Below are 10,256 nucleotides of genomic sequence, written 5' to 3' on the forward strand. Positions count from 1 at the left end.
CAACAAACACACACTGCATCTGTACTGGTCTTCCATGGCATCTGAAGGTACAACTTTTATTCTCCCACTTTCTATTCTCTGGTCAGTTTTGTTAAATGTATCTGGTCAATGTTCTATAAAACACACAACTTAAAGTCATTAGGTTACTGTTCATAATAAAACATTATATAAAATTCAGTTACCCAATTTGACATTGTTTGTTTTCTTTCCCTTTATCACAATTTTCATACTACAGAATTGAAGAAGGCAGTTAATGCTACAGCCAGATTATACCCAAGTTGACATGAAACCTGCTTCTAATCCTCTTCTATTCATTTGCTAACTCAAGCAAGAATTCTTCTGGTTTTGGAAGCAGCTGGATCTAGAATTGGTAAGCCCTTCAACACTAAATTCATATTTTAACATAAACATATATAATTACACAATTTGGATATATATTTATATATGTTTGGGCCTATTTATGTTGTCTGATATATTTGTTTTCAACATGATAGGTAAGAAGGATCAACTTCAATTAGATCTCTTTTAGTTTCACTTCACCAGTGGTTGTTGTCAACTAGCTATCTATGGATGGTCTAAGTTGGGATGCCTCATCGCAGCTTATTGCCAACATACCGGTCTTGTGGAGCGCTCAGTCTCAAGACCTTGAAGAAGAATACTACTCCATGGCCAATATAAGTTCAAGTGTAGTTAATCAAACATGTTATCCATATCCCAGTTCTGAAAAAGTGATTGACATGGTTCAGTCATCAGCTGCTACCACTTCTGAGATAACAAACATGATGCCAAACACAAATCTGTCACATAGAACAGCAACCATGCCTGTGAAATCAGGAGCAGCTGGAGCCAGTTGGGAAGATGCTTTAACATCTCAACCATGCCCGTCCCTTTCAGTCAACGTGAAGCAAACTAGCAATTATATGCCTGATTTCAACATGGCCCACCAACAACACCTCATCAATGGCTCACAAAAAAGCAAGGCTACTTGCTCTCCTGAGTCATTTGATTGCTTGCTTTCAGCTACTAATAATAGCAATACTGACACGTCGGTCGAAGATGATGGCATTTCCATGATTTTCTCTGACTGCAGAAATTTGTGGAACTTCAGTTATGGCAGTGCAGTTTCCTCTGGTGAATCTGAGAGCAATGCTTCCAATACTAGAAACAAAGACGTGAGGTATGCAGTCAATGAGCTCGATGAAACAGTATCTCAAAGTTCCTCTGATCAATATCTCAGTCAAGGAAAAATTATAGACTATGAAGTTAATTGCACCAAAAGGAGCAATGATCATTATGAGTTGATCAAAGTTGCTGCCAGTGATTCCTGCTTTAGCATTGCGCAGAATGCTTCTGACACTGAAGGTGGTTTCAAGCTTATCTCAGAGAATTCACCGAAGTCCAAGAAACCCAGGTGGGAGAAGCGTCCGGGTTCATCAAATATCAACTTCCAGGAACCAAATTCATCCGTGTCACCTTGCTTTGAAGAACCCGATCCAGAGGCCATAGCACAAATGAAGGAAATGATATATAGGGCTGCAGCTTTTAGGCCAGTGAACTTGGGCATGGAAGTGGTGGAAAAGCCTAAAAGGAAGAATGTTAGGATATCCACTGATCCACAGACCGTGGCTGCCAGGCAAAGAAGGGAGAAAATAAGTGAGAGGATTAGGGTTTTGCAGAAGATTGTGCCTGGTGGAAGCAAGATGGACACTGCATCAATGCTTGATGAAGCTGCAAACTACCTTAAGTTTCTCAGGTCACAAGTCAAAGCACTAGAAAATCTAGGTAACAAGCTTGACACAATGAATTGTCCTCCTACTAGCATAGGCTTCTCTTTCAACCCTTCTTTTCCTATACAAACAAATTTCCCCATCAGAAACCCTAGCAGCCACATCTAACATTCCCAGGGTTGAAAACTTGAAATGATTAATATCATGGAAGAGAAGATGCAAAAAGGGGTCTTGTAACCACTAATTATTTCATCCAATGACTATGATTAACATATTCTAGTTGATATCATGTCCTAGCCAGAATTGCAATTTTTTTCATTTGTTGTCAATCATGTAATTTAATTTCTCCGCAATATCTACAGTGGGACTTGTTTTAAATTCTCATTAATGATGAGAATTTCTAGTTGCTATCATAAATTATATGCATGCATGAGGGAATTAAGTACTTTTTGTTACCCTAATGCTTTTGATGCCTCCACTGATTAAAATTTTCTTCAAAGAACGAAAATGGTTACAGTAAAAGTAGTGAAAGTAATGAAAGTGAATTACATAACCTTTTTGCTTACAGAAAGGTATAGCAATTATAACACCCATGATTAAGATCAAGGGCTAGAAAGTGATTGCCACTTTTAAGTTTGTTTTAAGATAGTTTAATGCAATCTATGTACTTAAAGTTAATTTTTCTTGGAGATCTTCAAGGGCTTTTTTAATCAGTATTTTGTTAGCAAACCAATGCAAGAGACATTCTCTTAAGAGTAGTGAGCTCAGTCAGTGGTCCTGTCTCCTTGATTCAACCCGAAGCGTGCCCTTGAAAATCACTCTAAACTCGTTGCTCAGCACGTGTATATTCTTCTTTTTTGGCAGGAGTGTTTGTCATAAGCAATATATATATAAAACCTGTGTCTTATTTAAAAGTTCTGAAGAAGTTATTAAATATTAGAGTAACTAATGATATTGTTAATGATGATGACTATGATAACGACGGCTACAACGAAACACGAGGTGGGTTGGCGCTAATGTTATAGAACTTGGATTATTTTAATTTGGCTCCAATTAATATCTTCACTAAGCACATGCCTCTGTGCTTCTGTATCAGAATGTACCATTTTCTAGTGCAAAATCAAACCCTTTCGGCCTTTCGTCTGTCATGCTTAAGAATTATTCCTTCTTTTTTCCAAGTCGCTATAATCTTCCACTTATTCTTCTTTTGACCTCAAGTCTAAGTTTATAAATTAGGTCTTTTATTTTATTTTAAAATTTAAATGAGTTTCTATTTTGTCCTCAAGGCCAATAGGTGAGACTAACCCTCAAGTTGAGAATTGTATTTAGGTAAACCCTTACCTAGAGTGGTGATTTCATATGATTCAAATTCTTGTAGAACGATCTCATGAGGCTTTCTATATGCACTATTTTTTCACCTCAATCTTATTTTTTATACTCATTCTTTTATCCCACATTTCTTTTGTATATATTAGGATAATTGCATAGTGTATGAACAAGTCAAGTAGCTTATTTCTCTTAAAAACTGCAATTCGAAGCGTTTGGATAGGAAGCTGTTAAAATGTTAACTTAAATGCTTTGATTTAACTTAAATGATGAATTTTTATATTATTAATATCTTTTTTAAGGTAATTTTTAATAAAACTATTTGTCATTTTTTAATTAATGTTATGAGGACACTAGTTAGCAAGATCTTTAATCAGTTAGTTAATTATAACTAACACTTGCTTAACTTGTCAACTTTCAATTTTTATCTATATATAGCAACTTCTAGTTTATTTCTAAAGCATCTAAAAGGTTTTGATGGTATTTATTATAAGATTTTTTTTTATATTTTTATGAAACATTTATTATTATTTTTATTTATCTTTAATAAATTCAGTTAGTGAAAAGTTAAATTAAAAATAGTAAAAATAAATATTGATAGAAAAAATAAATTGAATAATAATAAAATAAAAAAATTAGCAAGTTATGGTATTGTTTTGAAAGATCAGAAAAATAAATTAGCTTTAGTTATTTCTATTAATCTATATAATCTACTTAGATATATCTTACAAAAAGAATAAAAAAAAAGTAAAATTTTAATTTTTAGTCACATTTTATTTGCTAATATGCCAAACATTGTCATTTTCTCTTTTTCTTTCTTTCTAAGGTGTATATCCTACAGAACTTTTTCTTTTTTTGTTTTTCCCTTGCAAAAATGAAATTATTTATGCTCATAACATTTTAAAAGAATTGCTGACCTTCAGTATGGTTTTAAATATGTGGGCCTTGGTCATGGAATTGCAGCTTGGATTGAAGGCTAAGGATTGAGAAAGGGAATTAAAGGGACCATCGTAGTTTGGGCTCTTTGCTAATATACAAATTCAGTGGTGAAAAGGGACCAATGAAGGCTTTGTTTGGATTCTCTCCGTTGAATTTGATATTTCAATCAGTAAATTGCGTGTCTTGAAAATTAACGTTACCGTGATATCGATCGTTGTCTTGTTGGCTTTTCCCAAGTGGGAAGGGAGAGAGACATTTTGACTTTGTTGTCATAACTGTGTTGTCCAGATAGTTTATATCACAGTAATACATATTTATTATTATTATTATTATTTAATTAAAAATTAGCCTCAAAAGTAAATAATATTTTTAATGAAAATTATTTATTTTAAATGCTTAAATTTATATCTAAGAGTCGATGTTAACAAATGTGTTACTTTAATTACTAGTAAAAAAAGGTTCTTACCACACTTTATTATTATGATAAATAAGACGAAAAAAAAACTCAACTGAATTTATCTCTTTTTTTTTATTATTATTATAAAAGGAGGATGTAGAGATGATGCGCGAAAAAAAAAAAAAAACAGGATGTGGTAAAAATATTTTCATTTTCTTCTTATAATCTGTCTAGGATTTTTAGGGATTTTGTGCTCAAATGTTGGTGATTTCCCATGTAATTCAAAGGCACCCCATTCTTATCTCCAGGAAAAAAAATGATGTCATATAATAGGAAGAAACAATAAGCAAACACATTTAGACTTTAATTTTTCCAAATGTACTATCTTTCTAAAGAACTCTCTCCACTAATTCTATCAAAGGAGACAGTGATTAAACTGTTGGGTAAACTCTCATGATTGCCAGATTCAGAAGGATAAGTCACTTTTTCTGCCAAACATTGTTTGAGTTCCTTAACTACATGGCTCATGGTTGGCCTATTAATGGAAGTGGAAGCTACACAAGCCATTGCAGTGTCTAAGGCCTTCTTTGCAGAATCAATATCAAATTCTCCTTGTAATCTTGAATCCACAATATCATTGATCTCCCTTTCAGGCTTCATGGAACCAACCCATTGAATTATGTGAGTTTTCTCTTGGGTTTTGATTATAGCATATTGGCCTGTAATTAACTCAAGCAAAACTACACCAAAACTGAAAACATCACTTTTTTCATTCAACCTGTTTAATCTATTGTACCTGCAGATTAAAATTTTGCAACTCACTCAGTGTTTATGCACCAATCAAAAGTTGAAAGAAAATAAAGGTATTAAGATTCTAGACCTTTGCGACTTGAGTATGATTATAGTTGTTTTAAACTGGAATACATTGCACATGACAAAAAAAATAAAATAATTTTTTATTAAAAATTATAATATTTAATATCATCAAGTCATTAAATTACATTAAATTATATATTTTTAATAAAATTTTATTAAATATAATTTCTTATTAGGGTCAATAGTTAAAATAATAACTTACTCTGGGTCAAGATAACCAGGGGTGCCAGCAACCACTGTGGACATATGGGTGTCACCTTCATCGGGGTAGATCTTGGACAACCCAAAATCAGCAAGTTTAGCTCTGAGTTTCTCATTCAATAAGATGTTTTTAGATTTAACATCTCTGTGAACAATCGGTGGATTGCAGCCATGATGCAGATACTCCAATCCTACAGTTAAATCTTCAGGTTACTTTCTGTTCTGTTGCATAAAACTCTGACTCATGTCAAAAGGATTCTTTCCATATATACTTACCTTCTGCAGCATCCACTGCAATCTGAATTCGTTGGTTCCAACTCAATGTATTTTCGTTTTTATCTGCATTTTTTAATCCATCAAGGAATGCATGAATTTAAAGCAGGGAATAGAATAAAAGAGGGAAAAAAACATCATTCTTGGATTCCAATTCATACAAGCATAACTGATCTTTGACTCAGTTTTTGGGCTTCATCTAAATGTATTATTTGAATTGTTTGTTTATTTTTATTGGCAGCCATCGATTGTTTAAAAGTTTTATGAATATTTTTGACATTTATAGAATTAGAAGCATTGACTTTCAATCAGCATATTTCGTCTAGCAGAAGTGGATACAAACTTGAATAAATGTAAAAGCCCCTAAATTGTAACACGTTAGTGAGAAATAAAATTAAATTGGTTCAAATGATTATAATATTAATACCTGATAAATGCTTTGCCAAATCTCCATTAGCCATGTACTCATAGATGAGAGCCATATTGGCGCCATCATCACAATATCCTATAAGAGCAGTCAAGCATTTATGATGAACTATCGCAAGAAGTTTGGCCTGTAAATCATAAATAAAATATCATTAATGAGTATACGCATATATATAGGTATGATGGTATTTGATGTTAATCATAGTACCTCTGCATGAAATTGCAGATATGCTGGAGCTGAGGGAGAGAGCATTTTGACAGCTACTTCAGTATCATCTACACAGCCATAGTAGACTGTTGCAAATCCTCCTTTTCCCACAACCCTTTCAAAATTTCTAGTAATTATCAAGACTTCATCATAAGTGAATTCTTGCTTATTTGACTCTAGTTCCTCCCTTATTCTGGAATATGCACTCTTCTTGCTAATATGAGGAGAAACTGGGAGAAAAAAATAACACCGTCAATGTACATGTATACATGGATAATATGCACGTTAATTTTGTGGTATTTATATTTTATGCATAGAATAAAATATAATGCAATCTTAGATAACCTTGCATATATTTTATCTTCAAGATAAAAGTGCAATTACAAATCAATAAAAAATAATAATTGCATGGCAAATACCTGGAAAGAAAAATAAAGGTTTATCAATCCAAATCCATCCAAGCTTATATTTAAAATTAAATTGAGAATGTTACAAATCACAGCACTTGCTTTTCCTTCTTTTTTATTTGAGAAACGAATGTGATGTTTCCATACTCTCTTGTTCTTGCCACAATTTTCAAACAATGATAATTTTTCTTATTTAATTTCTATCTCTCTTTTTCTTTTCTTCCCACAATTTAAAAATAGAAAATAACATATACCTTGTTGTCTCCTTTTGTATACGCAGAAAGAAATCATTGATACTATTAGTATCATGAAAGCTCCACCAAGCGATGACACCAGTGGAATTACAACCTGATTTCCATTCCTGTTGTTGCATGAACCTAGGGAGCAAAGATTTGGATTTCCACCAAAACTTGCATTTACAATAAAAATTAAACATGTTATGCGACGTTGTCTTACCAAATGCAAACCTTCACCAACATGTTAGTTATGCCATGCATTGTTGTTAAAAATGAGACAAATTGCTAGCGCATGGAAAATGAAGTCATAACAGAAGCAGAGCATAATCTAAAACTAATTTTGAAATGGAACGTACTTGAATTCAAGCAAACCATTATTTGAACGCACATCGAGTTGCATTGGAATTGTTCCTGACAGCTGATTTCCTTCTAGGTTTCTTCAATTAAGACAAAGTAAATAATTTATAAATGCTTCCATAAAAAAAAAAACTCCAACTAAAAAAGGGGTGAAAATTCTATGCGGAAGTGGACTTGGTTGAGATTTTTACGGTAAGATGCACATTGACATTCTTACCATGGTTTTTTGAACAACTCAAGCAAAAAAATTCATTGAAAAATCAATTCCACTTAGGAGAGATTAGCCTCTTGAAAACTCTAACTCTCTATAGAATATCCTCCAATCAAAACAGTTTACTTACAAAACTCTTAAGAAGCGCAGTTGCGAAAGGAAATCTGGCACATCTCCAGTCAAGCTATTGTTTGACAAATCCCTGAAATGGGAACAAATTTTCTTTTACTCAACTTTTGGAACAGGTATCATTTTTTTTTATTATCAACTATATAGCTTGCTATGTGTATCTGATGGATTCAGTGACTTACAAATACTCTATGGACTTCATATTAGATATGCCAAGAGCTATTTTTCCTATTAAACCACTGGAAGATAAGTTCCTAAAAGCATAATTGTATAGTTCATTAATATTATTGAAGACAAAAATATAAAGTTGCAGTTAAAACTAAAGGATCAGTATATGTGTATTTCGTGCAAAACTAACAAGTATACAATCCTTGGTGAACCAGATCCAGCATAGCTGCAGTTAAGACCATCCCACAAGTAAGCCAGTGGAGCACAAGGATCTCCTTGCCAGTTTCTCTTGATCCCATAAATTGACTTTACATCTAAGATAGCATCAACTATTGTCATAAAAATAAGTAATTCAGTAAGTAAGTAAAATAGTAATGTGAGTAATAATAAGATTAGCGCATGTGCATAATGATGTGCAGGTCTTTAATTAATCATAATAAGTTGATACTAGGGAGCAAAATCAACATATATAAGAACATACCATCAGTTTGATATGTTTCTGATTGTGAGAGATCTTTTGTCATATATATCTCAATGGCATTGACAAGAGGAGGAAGAGTTGATCTACTAGTTTTGTTAAACCATAGTTCCAACTGAGGTTCACTCATAGCTGCTACATGATACAGGCTCTGCAGGTATGAAGGATTGACTGGAGCATTATTTAGAAGCTTCCCATTTACAAAAATGTTGAACTCTCTAATTTGATTTGCTTGGAGTTTCTCGATTTCAGCAAAGAATATGTACACATAGTATCTAGAGGCACTATTATTATACTTAGGAAGAAAGTGGAATTCTATATTGTGGCTGACATTTGCTGGAATTGCTGCAGTTCCCATGACAATGGAGGGTGGCAATGGTAAAAAATTGAATGAAGAAGCTCCGTGGTCTATGGTGAGGGTGGTATCTATCTGTTTCCAGTCAATTGAGTTATAAGGTGTCCACATTCTATCATAGAAATCCTCTGGATGTCTTTGGGAAATAAAAACAAAGGGGAAAAGCATGAGCATTATATTTAAAGCAAATTTTAATTAGTGTCCCTGTAGTACTAGTTAAAATATTAAAAGTAAAAAAGGTTATTAATGCATTCCTAGCATGATTTCAATAAAAAATCTATTTATTGATCGCTTAATCAATGCTAAGACCCAGTATTAAAAAAAAAGAAAAAAAAATCATTTTCCCTTTAGTGGTAGTAGTTCCATGATATATGTTGTAACAATGCTCACCTGATTATTTCACCATCCTTTAAGCCTACATCAAACCGTGCCAATAGCTCCAGAGAGTTAACTAGATAGGCATCGCTGTTGAGAACTCTAAGCTCTAAAACTGAAATAAAAGGTGTACCCTTCTGGGTGTTGAATAAACAAACATGAACATAATCTGATGAAGCAGCATAAATGATTTCCTTGGTGATTACACTCGATGCATCCTCAAATACCACAGATCCCCACCATTTGGCTCCAAGATAGATATCAAATTCAGGAAGAGAGTCTTTGCCATCGTAATTTCCATATGCAAACCTGGCCCTCACTAAATACTTCTTGTTACTTCCTTGAGGAACAACAAGGGTATAGCAGTTCCTTGTTCCTTCTGGGAAGCTTCTAACATTCCAAAACTGTTTGTCAAGCAAAGCCTCATATTTTGGTGATATGCTATGGCTTACACCATTGCTTGTGAAGTTAACATCTGAAGTATAATATATGAAAGCTGTTCCATCTGTGTAGCTTGGTTCATCAAGTCCACAATCAATACTAATGAAGTCTGTGAAAGGAGCAAGCATTAGTTCTAAGAACTAGAAACAGTTGTAGGATTCAGAATAACTACAAGATATTACCAAACCTGATTGACTCTGGGCATGAACAATGATAAGAAGAGTCAGAGAAAGTAGAAACATTAAAAGTAGAAAGTTTAGTCCTGCCATTTGTGAACTGTGTATAGAGAATTGAAAACTTGTTACGCATTCAATCTGATGCTGGTGGATATTGAAACTTGAAACCTCCTGGTTATGTTTTTGGGCTCATAAGCATCTCCATGAGATTGAAGAATGAGAGTAAACAAATGATTTACAAGAATAATTGAGCTTTGTTCTTCAATGATGACGTTCATTCTAATCTCCATGTTGAAGTCAAATTTTGCTGCTTATGAAGTTCTTTCACATTTTCTTTATTAAATATTAGAAGCTTCTAAGTTGAATTGTCCAAAATCTCAATCACACTTTTATTGCTTTCTTTACCATTTCTTGAGTTGGACGAATAAGCTTGCAATGATATTTTGCAGGAATTTATTTTTATGTTATGACAAAGAATGCTTGTATATACGCATTTGACCCGACGAATTTTCAAACATGAATTTAATTTAAATTTATATGTAAATATTTT

General features: G+C 33.2%; 2 protein-coding genes across 2 annotated transcripts; one reads left to right on the forward strand and one right to left on the reverse strand.

Moving 5' to 3' along the window:
- The first annotated feature begins 566 nt into the window (after positions 1-566).
- Positions 567-1,895, forward strand: LOC113856004 (transcription factor bHLH87-like). The gene has a single exon (XM_027487630.1). The coding sequence runs from the start codon at positions 567-569 to the stop codon at positions 1,893-1,895; it is 1,329 nt and encodes a 442-aa protein (XP_027343431.1).
- Positions 1,896-4,671: 2,776 nt separating this feature from the next.
- On the reverse strand, positions 4,672-9,972 carry LOC113855455 (probable LRR receptor-like serine/threonine-protein kinase At1g05700). The gene is made up of 13 exons (XM_027487097.1): positions 9,718-9,972; positions 9,105-9,639; positions 8,363-8,850; positions 8,072-8,210; positions 7,896-7,967; positions 7,715-7,786; positions 7,373-7,453; positions 7,035-7,189; positions 6,374-6,603; positions 6,167-6,293; positions 5,743-5,805; positions 5,468-5,657; positions 4,672-5,185 (listed from the first exon to the last, which is right to left on the reverse strand). The coding sequence occupies exons 1-13, from the start codon at positions 9,797-9,799 to the stop codon at positions 4,771-4,773; spliced, it is 2,649 nt and encodes an 882-aa protein (XP_027342898.1). The 5' UTR covers positions 9,800-9,972; the 3' UTR covers positions 4,672-4,770.
- Positions 9,973-10,256: the final 284 nt, after the last annotated feature.

The sequence above is a fragment of the Abrus precatorius genome, unplaced genomic scaffold (genome assembly GCF_003935025.1).
Source record: "Abrus precatorius isolate BTA unplaced genomic scaffold, Abrus_2018 Scaffold11, whole genome shotgun sequence".
Lineage (NCBI taxonomy): Eukaryota > Viridiplantae > Streptophyta > Magnoliopsida > Fabales > Fabaceae > Abrus > Abrus precatorius.

What these genes read in the sequence shown, in the direction of transcription:
- LOC113855455 (XM_027487097.1), bottom strand. Translation starts at nt 9,799, where the DNA reads ATGGCAGGACTAAACTTTCTACTTTTAATGTTTCTACTTTCTCTGACT. An exon ending in ATGAAGTCCATAGAGTATTT is followed by an intron (nt 7,787 to 7,895) that starts GTAAGTCACTGA and finishes TTCCCATTTCAG; the next exon opens with GGATTTGTCAAACAATAGCT. An exon ending in CCTGGTTATCTTGACCCAGA is followed by an intron (nt 5,186 to 5,467) that starts GTAAGTTATTAT and finishes TTTAATCTGCAG; the next exon opens with GTACAATAGATTAAACAGGT.
- LOC113856004 (XM_027487630.1), top strand. Translation starts at nt 567, where the DNA reads ATGGATGGTCTAAGTTGGGATGCCTCATCGCAGCTTATTGCCAACATA.